Below are 22,902 nucleotides of genomic sequence, written 5' to 3' on the forward strand. Positions count from 1 at the left end.
GCTTTGGAAACCAAGGGCAAGAGGTGATGACAACTAATCTGTAGTATTTAAAACTCCCACCCCCCTATTAAAACTCCACCCTCCCAGATCCCCCAAGCGTGATTTTGCACAACAAGTTAAATAAAAGTAAACTGTTTATTAAAAGATACAGCAAAGGTACAGATACAGAGATACATACAAAGATACAGATATATATATATATTTACATATATATACAGTCTTGCTGTTTTCATGTGCACTATATTTAGCAGCACATTATTTAATCAGGCGGCATTTTAATGGGGTTGTTTTGACACTTGGCATTATTAAGATACAACTATAGCCCCGTGGAAATTTCAACGTGTGAATTCCACTTCTCCGACTTTTAATAGTAGCAAAGGGGGGAAGGAGAAGGGAATGGAGTACCAAGGCTGAGCATTAGGTTAAACACAAGAATTTAAAAGGGCCAAGGTAGCAAAGGGAAGGAAAAATAATTAAAACTAAAGGCTATCTGACAAACACCCCAGAGAAACAGTAAGAAACCATCATTAAGGGCAATGGGCTATGTACCCAAGATGCTCACATCAGCCTACAATGACCTTTTCCAATCCAGTTCTTGTGTTGAACCTGAGGATCTGCCCCTCTCCGCTCAATCCCTCCACCCGATAAATTTGCTACCACCAAAATCTAGAGCTATAGAGCCTTGAAGCAAATCGGGAAGCTAAATAGTTGTACCTTGGACTACCTTCCCACAAGTGCAGGGAGGGCCCAATGTTGGGTAGGGATGTGATAACACTGTTCTCTGCAATTCGATGCTTTTCACTTTGTGGCTTGGTTCCACAAAGTGAATTGCATCGAGTTACTGTCAAATGAGAAGCTGCGGGTTGTTTCATCTGTCGTCTAACCCGGCCCTGCCGTTTAACCCGGCCCTAAGAAGAGTGAAACAGAATCCAAATCAGATATAAAATAACAATGAAATGGCAGATTCAGGTATAAAAAAGGAAAAATACATAATATTCCTCCTACTTACCTCTGAGGGCAAATTGCTGCTGAAAACATTATCATCATCTTTGTTTTCTTCACCATTTTTCTCTACAGGAACCCATTCTCCATAAACACTATCCGCTTCTTTTTTCCGATGTTGAGATCCAGATGATACAGGGAATTCTTTTGTTAATGTTACCTGGCTTTTTGGTGGAGTTGGTTTTGCTGCAGCAATCTAAAAAATAAAGTGTTTCTTAATTAAAGCTCAATATCTGCATTAAATGGTTTCTGAGATTTTCGACATCTGAAGGAAATGATACTGTACATTATTTCTCACAGTATTTAAAACAAAAATTAATAAACTAAATTCGATTTGGGTTTTATTTAAATAGTTCCACAAGTTACACTGTTTTACCAATCCATAAGCACTAATACTCACATTCAGATTGAAAAAAATAGGTTTGGGTTCACTGAGTTTAAAGGGATGATGATAAAAAGGAGGTTCTTCTTCCTCTTCATCCGAAACATGAGGTTTATTCACTATTACATCATCATCTTCTTTACTCTGTGCGATCTGTTTACATTTCTTTAAAAGTAAAAACAAACAAAAGATAAATCTTACGCTTTATGTACAACATGTAATTTCTTAGAATCAAAACCACATAAAAGCAACTTTCCAAAGTTAAAACAAGATTCATGATAGGTTACAGATAAACATAACTTGGCATATTAACTAATATTTAAACACACTCTGGCTGGTCAGTCAACAACATTTATTGAGCACCTACTATGTGCAGAGAGCGCACTGTACTGGGCACTGTCTGGGGAATACAAAAAAAAAAAAAAAAAAAAAGAAGAAGAAGTAGTAGAAGACATGGTCCCTGCTCTCAAGGAGCTTACAATCTAGTACAAGAGAAGGAATACATATACATGAAATAATTGAACACTTTTACAGAGCAACACAATTAACAAGTGCAAACTGATATAATACAAACTGAGTACATAAGTGCTAAAAGAACAAAGGCTTGAGAGAGAATAGAGTCAGGCAGAGTTAGAGAATCAAGGAATATTCCTTGAAGAGTTCTAAGCCAGATTTTCATAGTGAAGAACAAAGACTGGTAAGGAAAGGAAAAGTCATCCTACTCAGGTGGTGGTAAAAAGGTGAGAAGAAACTTGGGACAAGAAGGCTGAAGATGGGGCCAAAAACAGCAAAATATTAACTGTCCATAGCATTTTGGATAAGGAGCTTGGATTAGGTAAATAAGCAATAGAAGCGTTTACAAGGTCCTCAACTTTTTTTTAAAAAAGTTGTAATTCATATTGTAATAAATCTAAGTGAGGAAACAGATTCAGAAGCTTTACATTTTCCCAAATGTATGGCAAAACAAAAGATCTGAAACATTTGCAACAGGATTAGATAGCAACATGTCTCTCCATAAATGTTTTGTGGGTTGAGGAGAACTTAGGAAAATAAGGCATGATGGAGAGGGTGCAATTGATGAGGTCTGATACATAAAGCAAAGTCAATTCCTTCCTGAGATGCAAAGGAACAGACTCCATTACCTGGCTTTATAAAAAGGTCAAGAGTAAATTTGGGTAGACCTGTCTCTATACAAGCAGTAGATTTAATGACATCTATTATCAATTGAAAATATTACAATAGGATAAAAAGCTCATTTCGCCAAAAACAGAAGAGTATATTAAGCTTGTAATCAAGGGGAACAGAATATATTGACAGTGGCAGGCTGGCATAAGGCTAGCCAATAACAAGTTCCAATATATGAAACAGTGTGGTATTTCTGGATCCTAGCAGCAATATTTTAGCATCTCCCCCCTCCCACCCACACCAAAAAAATAGTAGTAAAACAAAGCCCCAAAAAAGCCTCAATTGAAAAGATCAAACTTTTAAAAACAAAAATAAGTGTGTTTAAAATATATATGTTACTGCCAAAACCCGAACCGCAGGAAGAACTGATAATGGCTGGCCATTATCGCCAATGGCTGGTACCAAACAGCCAAAACCCGAAATGTTGATGCGAAAGAAGTTCCTTTCAGGCAATGGCCAGCTATTCTTATTAATTTCCAAGCTCCGGTGGCAAAAGATCATTTCTGAAGATTGTCTGTGTCTTTGCGTATATGCAGTATACTCGTGGCGATCAGTGAACGCGTCGTGAATGGAAACGAAACTGTAGGCGAGCTTCTGCGTGTTGCTCACTCAACACCTCCTCCATTCAAACGAACCGTCCCACTCCTCAGTCAGTTTGGCTTCTAAAACTGGAAAGCAAAAGTAATGGGAAGTAACTTTTAGCTAGCGGAGCTTAGCCATCCCGGATAATGGCCTGCTAAACAGAGCTTCTGCCGCTGCCACATCTGTATTTCGGGTTTTGGCCACTCGGTGCCAGCCATTATCAGTTCTGCCCACAATTCGGGTTTTGGCACGCTCCAGAGTCAACATCACTGGAATAATCCATTTAAGAATGAAAACAAATTCTGTCTAGCTTACCTCAGTTAGTTCTTCTATAGTAGCTCCTCCTGACTTTTTAGCAACTTTCTCTTCTATAGTAGGTGGAGGTGCAGGCTTTAGGTTTGGCGGTAAAGGGACACCAGCCTTAGCACACATGGCAGCTGCATTAGCTTTGGCTATTTCAAGTAATTGAGCCTTATCTGTAAGAAGAAAAATACAAGCTGCAGTTTTCCTAAAAGGCTGTACATTTTGTATCACCAAAAGTCTAACATACTAACAAAACTAAAGGCATCCTAGATCCATTGAAGAACTTGGGTATCTAATAAAAAAGAAAAAAAAAAGGAAAAAACTGTAGGCATCAATATTCTGCTCTATTATACCTGTGATCAAACCACTGGCTCAAAGTTTTTAAGCAGTGGCCTCATTCAAAGAATTGAGTCCACATATTGAGTTGCCCATTTGAATATTACAATACGTTACTACACAACTATAATGATCACCCTACTACACATACTCTAAGATAGAAACCTGCCAAAGCCAATTTTATTTCACAAAATTATCACGACCCTACTCTCTTTCTAATCTGACACCTTAAATCACTCTTTGAGCCCCAGTTAAAGTGCTTTTTTTTTTTTTTTTTTTTTTTTTTTGAGACAGTCTCACTCTGTTGCCCAGGCTGCAGTACAGTGGCGCCACCTTGGCTCACTGCAACCTCCACCTCCCGGGTTCAAGCGATTTTCCTGCCTCAGCCTCCCGAGTAGCTGGCACTACAGGCGTGTGCCACCATACCCGGCTAATTTTTTGTATTTTTAGTAGAGACGGGGTTTCTCCATGTTGGCCAGGCTGGTCTTGAACTCCTGACCTCAGATGATCCACCCGCCTCAGCCTCCCAAAGTGCTGGGATTACAGGCATGAGCCACCGCGCCCAGCGTTAAGTGCCACCTCATCCAACAGGTTGTCATTAAGTCAGAATTAACATTCCTTTTCCCATTGCATTCCTAAAATACCTCACCTCTATCAGTATTATAGCAATTACATTCTGTTCTTTCTTAGTGTTACTATTTGGTAAGAGAGACATATATGCATTTTACCCATATCTCCTCCACCAACTTGTAATCACTTGAGGAATTACATCCTGTTCCTCTGCTGTGAATAAAAAAGAACTCAGAAAACTTCTGTTGAACTGAATGCAGATTCTCCCTTTTTACTCTTAACCTCTTTTTCTTTAGTCAATCCTGGCCTAGAAATGTCCAGTGTATACTGGGATAAGGATAAATCATCCATACATATTGTAGGTAATCATGCATATCAATCAAGTTTTAATCACCTCTGTACACTACTTAAAATCAGGGGAAATTAGAGCAGTTATTTTTAAAGTAAAGCAGAACGGGTTATTAAAAAATCACTCTGATCTAAAATATTTAACTTTATTTAGCTAGTATCACCTACCCAGTTAAATAACCCCCACATGCAAAATTCCCTACTCACTTCCATTACCAACTATACCAATCGGAATTACCTTCACTAACATTTAACAGTCCTATAATGCCATTTTAAGATATGTTAACTTATTTAAAAAGGAACATTGTAATTTTAGGCTTATTTGCAAGGATGTATGTTAGAACACATAAAATAACAATCTGAGCATATACTTAGCTTGTTTTTAATTTAGCTAGAGTTCTACATCTGCTTCTGCTTTCCATTTTTAGCTATGGCAAGATAACTGAAACAAAATAAAACATTCAAGTATGGAAACACCTTGATTCTACTATACTCCGACACAGGACTTTTTAACTCTAATTTCAATACACTGATCCCAGTACTTCCTAAATACAGTACCATTTAATCATAAAAACTTAAAAGACAGAAACATTGATCCTAAACCAGTAAGTAAATATTTCACTTGACTCAAGATCAGAAAAAATTAAGGTTTAAAACATTTTCTACCACCATCCCATTAAATTTTAAAATGACTCACCCAAATCTGTCAGACGTTTGGGTGATCTGCCTCGTTCAGAAGACCTGGATCTTTTACGACGGATGGGAGATCTGCTAAACCTTCTTCTCAAGGGTGTCCTTGATCGCCTTAATCTGACTGGTGAGATACTGAAGCTTCGTCGTCTTACCACAGACCTCGATCTTCTCCGGCGGCTTGGGGTGCGGCTCCGACGACTGGGGGTGCGGCTCCGGCGGCTGGGGGTACGGCTTCGACGGCTGGGGGTGCGGCTCCGGCGGCTGGGGGTACGGCTGCGGCGGCTTGGGGTGCGGCTCCGGCGGCTTGGGGAAATGCTAAAGCTCCTTCTCCTACCCACAGATCTAGACCTTCGTCGACGACTTGGAGTATGACTCCGACTCCGGCGACTTGGGGTTCGACTTCGAGCTCTAACTGTCTTTCGGTTATCCCTGGAGCTTGATCTTTTTCTTTTCCTTTCCCTAGACTTGGATCTGTGCTTTGGAGATCTTTTGCGCTTCTCTTTTGATACAGATCGTCTTCCTCTAGACTTTGATCTTGATCTGCTGCTCCTCCTCCTGCGTCTTGAACGTGACCGTGAACGTGTTTGAGAGCGATGAGACTTGGACTTAGATGATCTCTTCCTTGCCCGAGAACGAGATTCACTGGTACGCTTGCGTGATTTGTGTTCAGAAGACTTGGAACGCTTACTTCGAGATCTTAATGAAGAGTCTCTTTTCTTCTCTTTCTCACCCTTATCACGGTTCTTATTTTTCTTGCTTTTTTCATGAGTGTCCTTAACTTTTACAAAAATTTCATAATCATCTTTTTCCTCTGAAGACGACTCTGAAGCTCTTTCTGGCATACTACTTACAACCGGGCTGGCAGCAGATTTGTCACGTCCAACATCACTTGCAAGTAAAGGTCCTTCAATGCCAGCTCTAAGGCTTGTAAGACGTTCCATGTCCTTAGGAAGTAATGGTCTCACTAAATCTGCTTCATTAATATCCTCAATATTGGCAGAAAATCCTGAATCAGACAGTGTCTCTTTAGGAGGGGGAGGTACTTCTTTTTCTCCTCCACTACTTTCTTTAGGGCTGAGCAGAGCTGCTAATGTCTGGTCACTCTCTTTTACAGGTAATGGTTCTTCTGTATCCTTACTAACAAGGTTATTATTAGATGGTAAATCAAGATGAATATCTTTAGCAGGCAAAGGCCCTTCAATGTCAGCTTCACTACCACCACTAGGACTGGTGGAAATTACCATGTCATGTTCAGTATCTTGAGTAGTTAAAGATACATCAATATCATATTTATTAACTGAACTGAGAGTAGATGTTGTGATAAATTCAATACCCTTACTAGTTCCTGTTGCATCAGGTTCCAGAGCAAGAGAACCAGTAGAAGATAGAGTTTCTCCTGCATCAGCTTCACTAACACCAGGGTAGGTATCCAATACTGTGCACTGTTTAGTCTCACTGGTGGGCAAAATTTTCTCTTCACCAATTTCCCCAACAGGACTAGTACTAGCAGCACACACTGTATTATGTTCCATTTCTTTAGCAATTAAATGATTATTTATATTAAGGTCTATATTTATACCATGTTCACTTTCATAAGAGTCACTTTTCAGGTGTACCTCAGCATGTGGCTCTTCACCTGAATGCAAAGGAATCTCCGGCATGCCAATCTCTGGAGCAAGATTTTGATCACCAGAGGGTAGATTAATTCCTTTCATAACATGTGATGACATGATACTAGATTCCAGTATCATTGGTGTGGACTCTATAGCCACCTCAGTTGGTATTACTTGAGTCTGCTCTGAGACAGTGACAGCAGGCTCTGAAACTGTCACAGTAGACTCCTGGACAGAAACAGATGGTTCTGAAACAATCATAGAAGGTTGAAGGACTGACACCGCTGGTTCCAAGACAGGCACAGAAGGCTCCAGCACAGAAACAACTGGCACAGGAATGGTAATATAGTCTGGCTCAGCCACAACAGGAGGCTCCGGGACAGTCACAACCGAAGGCTCCAGGACAGTCACAGTCGAAGACTCCAGGACGGTCACAGTTGAAGACTCCAGGACGGTCACAGCCGAAGACTCCAGGACAGCCATAGCCGAAGACTCTGGGACAGCCATGTCTGGAGGCTCCAGAATGCTCTCTGCCAGCACTGGAGTAGTTACTGCTGGCTCCAACAAGGATGTAGATACCTCTGAGGCAACATATCCTGAGGCTCTCATGGATTCAAATGTTTCTGCTGTCTCTGACAAAACAGGAGGCTCTGATGCTACCACAGTTGGTTCAGCTGACACTGTGGGAGTTTCAGACACCATACAAGTCACTGGTCTCTCTGGAACAACTTCATGTTCTTCTGCTACTACCGCAGACTCTACAGGTGTTGATGTAATTGAAGATTCTGGCTCTGGCGGTGGTTCTGGAACAGTCACAGTAGCCTCTGATACTAAAACTGAGGGATCTGATGCTGACAATGAATAATCAGTAGGCACTGCTGAAGGCTCTGAAATCTCACTTTGACTCACAGGAGGCTCAGGCTGCGATACAGACTCTTCAGAAGGTAATGATGGCACCTCTGCAGGCCACGTATTTTCAGCTGTTAATGCTGACTGCTCAGTGGGCAATGCTGGACCCTCTGGTGGTTCCTCAGGAGGCAACGGTGGTGTCATTGGTGGCTCCTCAGGTGGCAACGGTGGCATTGTTGGGGGCTCTTCAGGAGGCAAAGGTGGCACCATATATGCCTCTGTATATGTGTCAGTGTAAGAATCGGTGTAAGAATCAGCAGCCATAGACATCATTGAACGATCAGCAGTATAAGATGACATCATAGATCGGTCAGCTGCAGAGTACGATGACATCATAGACCGGTCAGCAGCAGAGTATGACGACATCATAGACCGGTCGGCACCCATGGACATCATAGATCGATCAGCCATTGGGGACATCATGGAGCGTTCATAAGCTGACATCATAGAGCGTTCATAAGCTGACATCATAGAGCGCTCGGCCATAGGGGACATCATAGAGCGCTCATAGGCTGACATCATAGAGCGCTCGTAGGCTGACATCATAGAGCGCTCAGCCATAGGGGACATCATAGACCGCTCATAAGACATCATAGAACGTTCGTAAGATGACATCATGGAACGTTCTGCAGCATAGGACATCATCATAGAACGTCTAGATGCTAACATCAGGGGTCTAGGTGCTAACCTATATGGCCTGGGTGCTATTCTATAGGACCTGGGTGCTATCCTATAGGGTCTAGGTGACATCCTATAGGGATCAGGAGTTAGTCTGTAGGGATCATGGCCTAATCTATAAGGGTCCTGTCCTAACCTGTAAGCATCATGACCTAATCTATAGGGGTCATGGCCCAACCTATAGGGATCCTGAGCTAACCTGTAAGGATCCTGAGCTAACCTATAGGGATCAGGAGATTTTGAACCCAACATAGCAGAATCTTGGGTACTAGATGCTAACATCTGGGCATCCATGGTACCAGACGCTAACATCTGAGCATCCATGGTGCCAGAAGCTAACATTTGAGAGTCCATAGTGCCAGATGCTAACATCTGGGAATCCATTGAGCTAGTTGCTAACATCTGGGAGTCCATGGTGCTGGTTGCTAACATCTGAGAATCCATGGTGCTGGTTGCTAACATCTGGGAGTCCATGGAGCTGGTTGCTAACATCTGGGAGTCCATGGAGCTGGTTGCTAACATCTGGGAGTCCATGGAGCTGGTTGCTAACATCTGGGAGTCCATGGAACTGGTTGCTAACATCTGGGAGTCCATAGTGCTAGTTGCTAACATCTGGGAGTCCATGGAGCTAGTTGCTAACATTTGGGAGTCCATGGTACTAGTTGCTAACATCTGGGAGTCCATGGTGCTAGACGCTAACATCTGGGAGTCCATGGTGTTGGATGCTAGCATCTGGGAGTCCATGGTGTTGGACGCTAGCATTTGGGAGTCCATGGTGTTGGATGCTAATATATGGGTCTCCATGGTGTTAGAAGCTAACATATGGGATTCTGGGGCCATCAAGGGATCCACTCCTACTGTTACAGAAGTCTCCCCCACTAATGTAGTAGGCAGCTCCTGTGCTACCGTATTATAGGATTCCAGCGCTGTCGTCGAGGGCACCTCCAGGGACTGCGACACGGTCATCGTTGACAGCTCCGATGTTGTCACCACAGACTGAACAGAGATCTCCAGCGCCACAGTTGCCACAGGCTGCCCAGGCAACTCTGGCGCCCCAGGCTGCCCTGGCAACTCCAGCACCCCTGTTGCCAGAGGCTGCCCCAAAAGCTCCAGTGCTCCAGCTGCCCCAGACTGCCCCGAGAACTCCAGTGCCCCAGCTGCCATGAGCGGCCCAGGCAACTCTAGTGCCCCAGTTGCCACAGGCTGCCCCGACAACTCCAGTGCCCTAGTTGCCGAAGGCAGCCCTGGCAACTCTGGCACCCCAGTCACCGAAGGCTGCCCCGGCAACTCCAGCGCTGTTGTTGCCACTGGCTGTCCTGGCAACTCCAGCACCATCGTTGCCTCAGGCTGCCCCAGCAACCCGGTTGCCGTTGTCACCTCAGGATGCCCAGGATGTTCCACCGTTGTCATCCCCACAGGCTGCTCCAACTCTGTCGTCGTCACAGGTTGTTCGGTCAACTCCATTGCTACTGTTACCGCAGGCTGCTCTGGCAACTCTACTGCTGCTGTCACCAAAGGCAGCCCTGGCAACTCCTGTGCCATCACAGGTGGCTCTGGTACCTCCTGTGGTGGCTCCAACCCCATGGATGGTGCTGGAAGCCCTGGCAATTCCTGCGACAACTGTGGCACTGGTGTCACAGAGGGCCCTGGCAACTCAGGCACTGCTGTCGCAGGGGGCCCTGGCAACTCAGGCACTGGGGTAGAAAGGGGCCCTGGCAACTCTGGCACCGGGGTAGCAGAGGGCCCAGGTAACTCCGGCACTGGAGTCACAGGGGGCCCCTGCAACTCCGGCATGGAGGTCGCAGGTGGCCCCGGCAACTCCATCGCTGAGGCCACCGACGACTCCTGCAGCTCCAACGCTGTGGTCTTAGGCAGCTCCGGCAACTCCTGCGGTCTTGTCATGGATGAATCTGCAATCTCCGATGGTACGTCTACAGGCTGCTCTGGCAATCTTAGCGCTTCAATTGCAGATGACTCTGGAAAATCCATTGTTGTTGATGTGCTTGGCTCAGGGTACACCTCAGTAGGTGTCTCTGATGATACCACAAGGGTTTCTGAAGGCTCTAACACTTTTGCTACTGGGGGCTCTACCAACATGATCTTGGATGGCTCTGGAGATGTGCTCTCCACAGATTTCAGCACAGACTTCATCTGATACTCCACTGACATTGTTACGACTGGCTCAGATGACTTCAACACCACTGTTGTAGTAGGCACTGGTGCTGCTGCAAAGGAATCCAGAATCTTTGTCATGGATGGTTCCGGCGTTACTGCCACAGACTGCTCTGACTGCTCTGAGATTACTGATGTAGATGCAACTGACAGTTCTGCAGTTTTTGTAGCTGGCTTCAGAGTTTCTAAGATGTGTGGCTCTGGTACCTCCACTGATACTACAGGAGGTTCTAGCACAACTGCAGGGGATTCATTGGTCTCAGACAGGCCAACTGCTCTTGTAGGAAGCTCCAGCGCCATAGCTGAAGGTTCAGAATCAAACTTTAAAAAGGAATCAGATTCTAAATCTATGTTCCCATCATGATGAGATTTCGTCTTTGCCTCAGATTCTTCTGGCTGTCTTTTATATTTTTTTTCCTTTTCTTTCTTCTTTTTCTTCTTTTTGTTTTTATGCTTTTTATGCTTCTTTGACTTTTTAGTGGGAATTTCATCAGTAGGATCTGTTTGTACAGATACACATCTACTTTTTCTGGAGGCCTCTTTCAAGTCTGAAAGTAATAGAAATTAATTTTGTCAGACATTCCCCAAACTAGAGTTAGATTAAATTATATAAGCCCATATTTACATTCCATGTTAAAATACCGTAATACAGGCCAGGTGCAGTGGCTCACACCTGTAATGTCAGCACTTTGAGAGGCTGAGGCAGGTGAATCACGAGGTCAGGAGTTCAAAACCAGCCTGGCCAGCATGGTGAAACCCTGTCTCTACTGAAAATACAAAAATTAGCCAGGCATGGTGACATGCACCTGTAGTCCCAGCTATTTGGGAGGCTGAGGCGGGAGAATCACTTGAACCCAGCAGGTGGAGGTTGCAGTGAGCTGAGATTGCACCACTGTACTCCAGCCTGGGCAACAGAGCAAGACTCTGTCCAAAAAAAAAAAAACTCATAGTATAACACCTCACGTTAAATTAAAAGTTACCCAATAAACTATTTTTCATAAAACATTCTGGAGACTGCTACTTTTCTGATACTTCTTTCCACAACTAATGCCTGGTTTAAAAATAAATTATTAGTTTAACACCAAAACTTACTTTGAATTACATTAAGATACGTTTCACGAAATTCTATAAAATAATTATTTCCTCCAGCTCTCAAATTATAGCAAAATTACTTTTAAACTACTTTCGTCAAGGAATATATTTCATGTTATTAGTTCCTACCATTCCTATTAAAAATACCCACATAATATAATTTTTGCGATTAGTAACCCTTGTTTACACAGGAAGCAATATGGCACTGGCTCTGAAACAGACTGCCACTTTTGAATCCTCAATCATCACTACTAGGTTAATGGTCTTGGCCAAATTACTGACACACATGTTGTGTCTTCTAGAGTTAGAGGATAAAGTGAGTTAGAACATGCAAAGTACATCAAACAATGCCTGGCACAGAATAAGCTTTCAGCAAAGGTTAGTGATTGCTTCTACAGAGTATAAAAATATCTGAACAACAAATATAAAATATTCAGAGAACTCAAATTTTACCTTATTATACCTATGTTGTCACATTCTAATAAAAATAACATTTTCCCCCAATACTATTCTAAAACCACTAATAAATAACTTTTTAAATGTTTCTATTTTAGAAAATACTGATTTTAGAGAGGAAATTCTTAGTCCTTAATTTATAACTTAAGAAGGTCTGAATTTACATACCCTAAACAGATGGGAGTATTCAACTTTAACAACCAAATGAGATTTATTTACTCTAATGCCAATATCAAATTAGATAAATCTTAGGGATCCCAAAAAAAGGCTCATCAGAAATCTGAGCCATTAAGACTACAGAAAAAAATAAATCAACAAATCAACACTTGACATAGGCTGAAGCAAAACTAATCATTTTCTATTGTTCCATAATACAAAATGTTAGCTAAGTTATACTTCAATCAAGGTTGTTAGAGTCATGAATCTAAGGATAGCTAAAGTCTGTGAGAGTCATGAACTTTATTTACTTTAGCACAGCTAAAGTTCCCCCCAAAAAAGAGAAGGACAAACCATATTACAAACTTGATTCCAGAACTAAATCAAGGTAATGACTGTTATTTTTGTGGCTAAATCCTTCATTTCTAAACAATGATTAATCAATTCCAAAAACGCTAAATATTCAAGCAATGACTCCTCTTCATCCACTGCAGTTTAAGTGTGATGGATGTTTTTACGCAACTGTTTAATAAAAATGCATGCTCAAATTCCTGATACTAAGAAACTGAATCAAATAAACTGAAACTAAGTTAAAGATAAAAATTGTATTCTACCAGCAGAGCAAATAAGTACATCAATGTTTGTGTTTCAGTGGAAGTATGGAGAATTTAAACAAGCAAATCTTCATTAAATCAATTTTTAAAAACCTTAAATTTACTGAATTTTTTTTTTTTGAGACGGAGTTTCAAAAAATAAAAATCTCAGCTCACTGCAACCTTCGCCTCCTGGGTTCATGCGATTCTCCTGCCTCAGCTTCCAGTAGCTGGGATTACAGACACCCACCACCACACCTGGCTAATTTTTGTATTTTTAGTGGAGATGGGGTTTCTCCATGTTGGCCAGGTTGGTCTCGAACTCCTGACCTCAGGTGATCCACCCACCTCAGCCTCCCAAAGTGCTGGGATTACAGGAATGAGCCATTGCACCCAGCCTGAAGTTTTTAATTTAATAAATATCGTAAATACTGAGGTCAAACACTAGTATTAACCTTCAAATTTCAAAAAAATCTTAAAAGAAAATTTTTGAGACAGTTAATTATCTCCAACTTACCTGGCTTATATCGTAGTTCTGTATCTAAGACCCCAGAAAGTACTTCCTCTATCTTCTGCACTATTTCTTCATTTGGTAGACTCCTGGCAGAGGCAGCTGCATCACCCGCCTGGTTTCCTTCAATGGGTGTATTTGTTTCACCATTCAGCTGGCCTTCATTCCTTCCACTTGACATGAAAAGTTATCGAAATTCATTAATATTTTGTCATACCATTAATAAAAAGAGTAATCCGATTAATTACAATAATCATATGTTGTACTGACGGTCAGACATTTTACCTTTTTCCTATTTTAGATATTCACCACTAATAATGCATCCTTAACAGGATCTACTTATATTTAGGACATTTCACCTTATACAATTAAAGTTTTCAGAACTATGAAAATTAAGAAAAACTCTTTAAAACAGGTTTCTAAGTACACTCTTATTTAAACAAAATAAATTCAGAAATCTAACTTTAGGCTTTTGGGTTGCCCATATATTTCTCTCAGGGGAGAAAAATTAATAAGAGCCCAGTCATAAATCAAAAGGCCTAACATTATGGTAGAAACCATGGCTACATTAAAGCCACACCTGTGCATAAATCACAATCACCATCAATAGTATCAAGGAACACAAAAGCTAGCCACAGGCACACTGAATAAAAAGGGTAACCTGTAACCTCTGTCCAGGCTTACATTGTTATTGAAATGCCACTAAACTTAAAAAGGAAAATAATTTATGTAATTTTTACACAATTATCAAGAACCGTGGTTTAAAAAACTCACATAAAACAAGTGGCATTTATACCAACAGTAAAAGCATAGATGGCTTAACACATTTTCCATTCACAGGGCCAGAGAAATCTTTAAATAGGTAAGAACATGTCATTCGCCCAGTAATTTCTACTATTTTCGTGTGACTTTGCAAAATTTTGAAAAATCAAATAATTTCAGCAACAGTTTGATTTTAACTTCAATTTTAGCTAAATGAAAACACATAAAACAATTATGCTCCACTACCTGATAAAAGTCTGAATGATGAAAAACCAAAAAAAATTCAGGAGTTACCTAAATGTTATCAAGGAACATCTGGTTTTCTAATACAATGAATTGTATAATTATAATTATATTAATTAACATTTATTGACTACTAGCTAGTGTCATACTGTTCTACATTAACTCATTTAATCCTAACACAACTCTAAGATCACCACTATTATTCTTTTATAAATGAAGAAACTTAGCTGAAGGTCACACAGCTACTAAGAGGTGAAGCTGGTACTCAAACCAGAGGCCATATTCTTACACACCATCTATAACAGAAGTTCGATAACGTGATTTAACTATCTGTCAGCCTCAATACTCTAATTTACATAAAAGCAGATGAGAAAAAAAATAGCTCACTGAAATGGCAAATAATCAAAAACTTGTTTGCAGACTGATAATGCATTGTGTGTTGCTTGAAGAGAAACTGCATATTCCTCTAGTAATAAAGTGCTTCGTCTACTATTATTTTTAGATATTCTTTTCTGTAGCACTTTATTTTACAATTTTCCTAAGCACTTATACATAATTATGACAAATCTGAAAATCAGAAAAGTAATTATGGTTTTAAAAGTTAATCTACAAGGAAGTAATGATTTCATCTTAAAGCTACCGTTAACTGCATTTACTGAAAAGCAATGAAAATTTCAAACCACCTAAATATGCAACAATATACTCCTACAACGGGATTCTATGCAGCCATGAATAAGTCCAAAAGACAGAATGGGAGGGACAAACTTGTTAACAACGTATTAGCTGGAAAAATGATCAATACAAGATGATCACATATCACACAATACATGGGGGGGGGGGAATGACATAAGAATATCAATAATGTGAGTTTTTTCTTTTCTTTTTCATTTCTTCTAAATTCTCTATAATAAAACACTCATTTTCTAAAGGAAAGACTAGCTTTTAAAAGCTACAAAAACACAGCTTGTTAAACTAAGCAAACAACTACTTAAAGCATCCAGCAAGATTTGTCAGGAAAATTATATTCTCTAAGCTCGGGTCTCTTCTCATCCTAAAACACTACTAGCAATATCACAGATATTTAAAAAGCAATGTGAGTGGATCTATTTCCACTTAAAAAACAAAACATTCTGCAAAAGTGATGATTCTAGCAATAATACATCATTGCCCTAATAATCCTGTATTACTTTGGGCACTTACAACTGGTTTTCGGCCCATTTTCAAATTCACGTACTGCTCTTGCACTCAACTTTTAAAATACAATTAAAAACATTCGAACTCGGAACATTTACGTTTCAAGATCTCTTTCCTACCTCTGTACTTTAAAGAACTGAGTATCTTACACAAAGCTAATACCGAAAGACAACCGCTGAACATGATACACTATTTTCCTGACTAAACAACCATTTCTTTAACAACCTCTTCGCCTTCAAATTTTGTGAAGCCAAGCGCAAATTATGTAAAGTCTACCAGCAACGACAAAAATAGCGTGTCAACTGGGGCAGGGGTAGCAAGAAAATAACAGACCTACACACAAAGTCCACTTTCACTTGCTGTAATTAATCACTACCATTTCAAAGTCCCCTTCCAACGTCATCTCGAGTATTTTAACAAAGTAGCAAATATTAGTTTGAGTTAGTTTTAATTGAAACATTTAACTATTAGAACGGCTGATAGACGCTACAGGACACTAGGCTCCGAATAATCTTATTAATAGATCCAGACCCCCAAGCGCTCTGAAGCTCGCAATAATAAAGAGGATTTAAGATTACTCAAGAAACGGCCGTTAGAGACCCTTTCCGGTCATAGGCACCGGCCGGCAAAATCCGCGGAGGCGGAGAGGGGGAGGGGATACGCGGCGGCGGAGGAGGAGCTGAGGAAGGAACTAGGCCCGTCCCTGGCGGACAACCGGGCCTACGAGTAGCTAAACGGCAGGGGGGAACCAAACAGGGGAGAAGGGTGAGCATCTTAACTCGGTTCTAAAACAGGGAGTCTGGGGTTACCTCGGAAAAGGCGAAGTTCCTCGAGGGGAAAGGAAGGGAGCGGCTGGGGGGGCGGTTGGGGGGGGCCCGGAAAATGGATCCCAGGCCCAGGCGGGGCCTGAGCCGAGGAACGACGGCGTCTCCGAAGAAAGATGCCAAAGAAGGCTAGGTGAGGCCCTAACGGTCCGCTGGGAGCAGAAGAATCTGGGAGGCGTTTACCTGGAAAGCTCCTGTTGAATTTCCCGGAATTTGCTGACCACGAAAGACCTAAAAATCTGCTCGATGTTGGTCGCCATGGCGTCCGCTCCGTTCTCTCAACTCCTCCTCGCTAGTCCTCCAGGCTCCCAGCATGCCTCGGGAGGAGGCGCAGCGGCCAATTCGGTCTCTCGCCTTTCTGATTGGCTCCAAAGGGAACGCCCGGTCCGGCCCGCTCCACCGAGGGACCAATCAGTGAGCACGGCCCTGCTCTCCTCCGCTGTTTCTGAGCGGCTGGGGTAGAGGTGCTGACGTTTGCGCCGCGCACGACTATGTCCGCCATGTTAGTGTCTGACGCAGGCGCCATTACAGGAGTCGTCTCTCTCGAGGCGACTGTGTCCGCCTAAGTTGTCAGTACCCAGCAGTGTTTGGAAGCCTTAGGAGGCTTGCTAAGCGCCTGAGATTAAAGGCCAGGAGGAAGAGGAGCAAGAAGGGCAACCCAGTGTTTAACATAGGGCTTCCAGGCGCTCGCAGGTGGCGCCAAGTTCGGTTTCGACAGGGATATGCATCCGGGAGAAAATTTTTCAGCCCCCGCCCCCGCTGGGATGCGAAGGAAGAACTCGCTGTAGCCCTGTGTCTCCCCCAGTGCGTCGTATAACCAGCCTCATTTTAGGCCGGATGTCCTAAGTGACCGGCATTCAAAGCCTGGTTTATTTTACTCTCATCAGGAGTCAGGCGTGTCACGAGATTTTTCCGCGGTAGCTGGTCAGCTCTGACTCGTGAGCGGTGCACAATTGGCTAAGAATGGGTTTAGCATTTTGGCGCTCCCCCTGGGAGCTCCTGGAAACACTGCGTGGCACCCCATACCACTGTCACATTATGAACGTGCTAGGGCTTGGGTGTCTTGGCTGGGGAGCAGTCAGGCCGCGCCCAGGGCGGGAGGGAATCACTAGATTCTCGCCGCGGAGACCTAGGGCCGCGCGGACCAATGGGGCAGGGAAGCCGCCGCGGGGCGGGGCGGTGAGGGGCGGTGCCGAGCTGGTCCCGCGCTGGTCCCGCGCCGGTCCCAGTGGGCCCACTTCCGGCGAGCGGGTGCGCGGGAGCCAGGTGGCATCCTGGTGTCGGTGCGTAAAGCCCCCTCAGCTTTTACACAGAGCGCGCTTAGGCTTTGGTTTGGGGATTTAAGATCGGGAACTGAGTGAGACCGTAGAAACTGGTTTGTAGAAATTTTCGTGTTGTTTGTAAATGCGGTGGGTGGGGGTTGACCATGTGCTTTTCACTTGTTACTGTTAGGCGAAGTTTCTGTTTGCTCTTTTACTCTTCCTGTTTTCTAAGATGTCAAGGCCTTTTTGTGTCTTTATGCATTTTTAGAACATAACCCTAAATTGGTGTACTTTGTCAGATTTTCTCTTTATGCACCCGTTGTCTCTAACAGATTACTTGGTTAATTTTGTAATTGGTTTCTGCTTTATTCTCCGTATCCTCCGATGTGGCTTTATTTGCCTGTCTTATTCTCCTTATGTTACCCATTCTGATGAATGAGGCCCAAGGTTAGTGAAGTCCCCCAGAGTCTCCCTGCTAGTGTGGGGCAGGGTCTCTACCCAGGCCAAGGCGCTGTGTGTGACTCTGGAGCCCAGGCGTCCTCACTACTGGGTCGTAACGCTGTTTTCACTAAACAGGAGAATTTTCCCACTCTACTAGTATATTCAAACTAAAGATGTAACATTTGCTCTAGATTTAAATATCTGTTTGTTTCTGGCCATATGTGATATAATCCCAGCACTTTGAGAGGCCAAGGTGGATTGACCACTGGAGGTCAGGAGTTTGAGACCAGCCTGGCCAACATAGTGAAACCCCGTCGCTACTAAAAATACGAAAATTGGCCAGGCGTGGCGGCGCACTCCTGTAATCTCAGCTACTTGGGAGGCTATGAGGCAGGAGAATCGCTTGAACTCGGGAGGCTGAGGTTGCAGTGAGCCTAGATCACGCCACTGCCCGGCAGCCTGGTCGACAGAGCGAGACTCTGTCTAAAAAAAAAACCAAAAAACTGTTTATTTCAGATACGCATGGCAAGTAAAATGTGTTTTCCCATTACACTAAAATAGCTTTTCCTTCCGAGACTGTAATTTAACAGGGTTTTTTTTCCTTTCTCAAATTTTTAATGATCATCGTTTCACTTGAGAGAATCTAAAGCAAAATTGTTTCTGTTAGGCTCTACCCCCTCTTACCTGTGTGACCTCCAGCAAGTTATTTACCTATCTGGGCTTCCTTGTCTTACCTGCAAATTGGTGATAGTCATAGTATATCCTTCATAGGATTCTTTCATGACAAGCATTTTACCCTGCCCAAGGTAAGTGCTCAAAAAATGTTAGTTGTATATATTGTCAGCTTACATTTTTCTTAATATATGTAATCCCAACATCATCAAAAGAAGTTTTCAATTTTCTTTTTCTGTTACCAGTTTGCCTTGTGGTAAGTAAATGTAACAAGTTAACATTTACTACTGCTGAGTGCTAGATTGTGCTTATTTATAAATACCATTTCAGTTAATCTCCTAGGTTACACTGCTGTTGTATCCATCCTTCTAAGTCTCAGGTGCCAGAACTAAAGCGAAATGAGTTGTAATTTGATTTTTGCCTTCTCTCTCAATTTTCTAGCATATTGCACTATTTGAATTAGGAATCAGCAAACTATGGCCCACATACCAAATCCTGCTGCTGCCTGCTTTTGTACAGCTCACCAGATATGAATGATTGAGAAAAAGAACAGGAAATAAATGAGGTTTTTGTGACATGTGAAAATTTTATGAAATTCAAATTATAGTATCCGTACATAAAGTTGTATTGAAAGCGAGTCATGCTTATTTGTTACAAACCTTTGATGGTTTCCTACTACTTAAAGTACTGATAGGCAACAGTGACCTCTGACCCACTGCCTGTTTATGGGTCAATTAAGTTTTCCTGGACATTGGCACATTGATTCATTTATGTATTATATTTGGTTGCTTTCCTGCTAAGGTGGCTGAGTCGGGTAGTTTGACAGAACCATGTGGCCCTTTTTGTGTAAAGTTGCTTACCCGTTTTCAGTATATCCTTCAATTTATGATAATCTGATTATCGTTAAGATTTCAAGGTTTAAAAATTGATATTTTGTAATACATTTTGAGTCTAAAACATGAAGATTCATTTCATAAGTAAGGCATGATGATTATTAAATCTTTTTGAAGTGAAGCCCAGAAAAGGGAGATTATCACATAAGGAGCTGAGAGTCATCATTTGACTCCTTAACCTAGCTCTCTAGGCCAGCCTGCCTTCTTTTTGAAATACCTCCCTTACCCTTGTGACCCCAGTCATATTTCTCAAATTATCAATCCCAGTTTTTCAAAAATGAATCATTGGATGAAAATGTAATTTGTATGAGTACAAATGATTACTTAAATTATATTTACAAATCTGGATTTCTTTTTTTTTTTTTTTTTTTTTTTGTTGAGATGGAGTCTTGCTACGTTGCCCAGGCTGGAGTGTAGTGGCGTGATCCTGGTTCACTGCGATTTCTGCCTCCTAGGTTCAAGCAATTCTCCTGCCTTGGCCTCCTGAGTAGCTGGGATTTACAGGCACCCGGCACCATGCCTGGCTAATTTTTATATTTTAGTAGAGATGAGGCTCTGCCATGTTGGCCAAGGCTGGTCTCAAACTCCTGACCTCAATGATCCACCCGCCTCGGCCTCCCAAAGTGCTGGGGTTACAGGCATGAGCCCCCATGCCCATCCCTGGGTTTCTAAAATGTGCATCCTAAGATACCAATTGTGGTTTTCTTTCTGCAGGTTTCATTTTCCTTTGGAATTTCTGCTTTACAGACAGAGCAATGGCAGCCCGAGTACTTATAATTGGCAGTGGAGGAAGGGAACATACGCTGGCCTGGAAACTTGCACAGTCTCATCATGTCAAACAAGTGTTGGTTGCCCCAGGAAACGCAGGCACTGCCTGCTCTGAAAAGATTTCAAATAACGGTAATCGTGTTTTAAAGTGGGGAGTAATTGTTATGATTTGTTATTAATGGTATGCTGTCAACCATATCTGTGCTTTATGATAATAAAGATAGGCCGGGCACAGTGGCTCATGCCTGTAATCCCAGCACTTTGGGAGGCCGAGACTGGTGGATCATGAGGTCAGGAGATCCAGACCATCCTGGCTAATACGGTGAAACCCCGTCTTTACTAAAAGTACAAAAAATTAGCTGGGCGTGGTGGCGGCGCCTGTAGTCCCAGCTACTCGGGAGGCTGAGGCAGGAGAATGGTGTGAACCCATGGGGCGGAGCTTGCAGTAAGCCGAGATCACGCCACTGCACTCCAGCCTGGGCGACAGAGCAAGACTCTGTCTCAAAAAATAAAATAAAATAAAATATAGATTGCTCTTCAGGGTTGAGTGCTTTCCTTGACCTTAAAATTTATTTGGTAATTTGAATGCTTGTCCTATGTTACAAACTTAAGGTAACCTGTTGTTCAGAATATGGCATTTCCTTATCTTAAACTGTTGTAAACCTGATAAAACACATCCATTGGAAAAGTAATAAGTGCCTAATACAGATTAAAGGCATTTTTGATGTGTATTTTTGTAAATGAAAAGTTTAGTATTGCTATTAAATACAACTTTCTGGCCACGTGCAGTGGCTCACACCTATAATCCCAGCGCTTTGGGAAGCCAAGGTAGAAGGATTTCTTGAGCCCAGGAGTTTGAGACCAGCCTGGGCAACGCAGTGAGACCCGATCTCTACAAAAAAAATACAAAAATTAGCCAGGCATGGTGGTGCCCATCTATAGTGCCAGCTACTTCGGAGGCTGAGGTGGGAGGATTGCTTGCACCCAGGAGGTCAAGACTGTAGTGAGCTGTGATCTTGCCACTACACTACAGCCAGGGCAACAGAGTAAGAGAGACCGTGTCTCAAAAAACAAAGTTTTTAACAGTTGTAACTCTAATAGATAGATCTCAACCCTTCTCTCTCTCTCTCTCTCTTTTTTTTTTTTTTTTTTTTTTTGAGACAGAGTCTCACTCTGTCACCCATACTGGCGTGTAGTAGCATGATCTCAGCTCACTGCAACCTCTGGCTCCTGAGTTCAAGCAATTCTTCTGCCTCAGTCTCCCGAGTAGCTGGCACATGCTGCCACACCTGGCTAATTTTTTGTATTTTTGGTAGAGACCGGGTTTCACTATGTTCGTCAGGCTGGTCTCCAACTCCTGACCTCAGGTGATCTGCCCGCCTCGGCCTCCCAAAGTGCTGGGATTACAGGCATGAGCCACCGTGCCCGGCCTCCACCCTTATCTCTTAATTGACAAAAATGAAAAAATGGTCAGTTCATATCCTACATTAAGCTTGTCAGTGGCTTCAGAAACTCCTCAGTACTCTAATAATACTTAGAATAAAACTCAAACTCCTTTCCATGCCTTACAAAGCCCTTCGTGCAGTCTGTGTTCTGCCTGCTCTTCCAGCCTGATCTTTTATATCCCTTTTTCTCTTTTCAGTGTACCCTATCAATGCTGTCCTACCAGTTTCCCAAGCAGAAGCTTGCTGCCTTGGACTTTATATTTGTTCCCACCCTTTACCATGACTGTCTCATTATTCAGAGTTCCACTAAAATGTTAGCCTCCTTAATTATATCTCTCCTACAGTTTCTTACTAAAAGCAAGTGTCCATCCCCATTTCATTTGTTTATGATCATGAATGTCTGTGTTTGTTTTTACCTCACTATTGTCTGTCTCCTATGTTCTTTTCCCCCACTAGAATATAATCTCTAGAATGTAAGCTCCATGAGGGCAAGGAACTTGTCTGTCTTGTTTTGCATGGTGTACACAGTGCTTAGTTCCCTATGTGGCACATAGTATTTATGGAAAAAAGAGCATGGACCCAGCAAGCCACAAACTGTGAGAGCATAGTGGCATGTATATAAGACCAAAAAGAATAAGAAAAAGACAAATTAGAAAATACCTCCTTTTCTGGGATCTTAGTTCTAGGGGTGAGGTATTATATCTGTTTATTAGAGAATTGGGACAGTTTATGTGCAATTGAGGTCATACAGGCCAGCCCATCAAAATCTCTTAAGATTGTCATGAGACTATTACAAGTAGTCTTGTAAGACTACTAA

At 42.4% G+C, this 22,902-nt stretch overlaps 2 protein-coding genes across 17 annotated transcripts in view; one reads left to right on the forward strand and one right to left on the reverse strand.

Moving 5' to 3' along the window:
• SON (SON DNA and RNA binding protein) overlaps positions 1-16,917 on the reverse strand; it is a 33,669-nt gene extending 16,752 nt beyond the window's left edge. For 4 of the 6 annotated variants that reach the window (XM_050785957.1, XM_050785958.1, XM_050785959.1 and 1 more), the window contains exons 1-6: positions 16,788-16,917; positions 13,588-13,754; positions 5,406-11,321; positions 3,467-3,627; positions 1,403-1,549; positions 1,010-1,198 (exon numbers count right to left, since the gene is read on the reverse strand). In XM_050785957.1, the coding sequence (XP_050641914.1) occupies positions 1,010-1,198; positions 1,403-1,549; positions 3,467-3,627; positions 5,406-11,321; positions 13,588-13,754; positions 16,788-16,864 (6,657 nt within the window). In that variant the 5' untranslated portion in view covers positions 16,865-16,917. Of the gene's footprint in view, positions 1-116; positions 909-1,009; positions 1,199-1,402; positions 1,550-1,721; positions 3,238-3,466; positions 3,628-5,405; positions 11,322-13,587; positions 13,755-16,787 lie in introns of those variants that run through there. The other 2 variants (XM_050785961.1, XM_050785963.1) reach the window with 2 other exon arrangements.
• Positions 16,447-22,902, forward strand: part of GART (phosphoribosylglycinamide formyltransferase, phosphoribosylglycinamide synthetase, phosphoribosylaminoimidazole synthetase) — a 38,490-nt gene continuing 32,034 nt past the window's right edge. Inside the window, exons 1-3 of one of the 11 annotated variants that reach the window (XM_050785970.1) lie at positions 17,070-17,408; positions 18,975-19,113; positions 20,587-20,772. In XM_050785970.1, the coding sequence (XP_050641927.1) occupies positions 20,628-20,772 (145 nt within the window). In that variant the 5' untranslated portion in view covers positions 17,070-17,408; positions 18,975-19,113; positions 20,587-20,627. Of the gene's footprint in view, positions 16,546-17,023; positions 17,980-18,974; positions 19,114-20,586; positions 20,773-22,902 lie in introns of those variants that run through there. The other 10 variants (XM_050785969.1, XM_050785967.1, XM_050785971.1 and 7 more) reach the window with 10 other exon arrangements.

This window comes from Macaca thibetana, chromosome 3 (genome assembly GCF_024542745.1).
Source record: "Macaca thibetana thibetana isolate TM-01 chromosome 3, ASM2454274v1, whole genome shotgun sequence".
In the NCBI taxonomy this organism is placed as follows: domain Eukaryota; kingdom Metazoa; phylum Chordata; class Mammalia; order Primates; family Cercopithecidae; genus Macaca; species Macaca thibetana.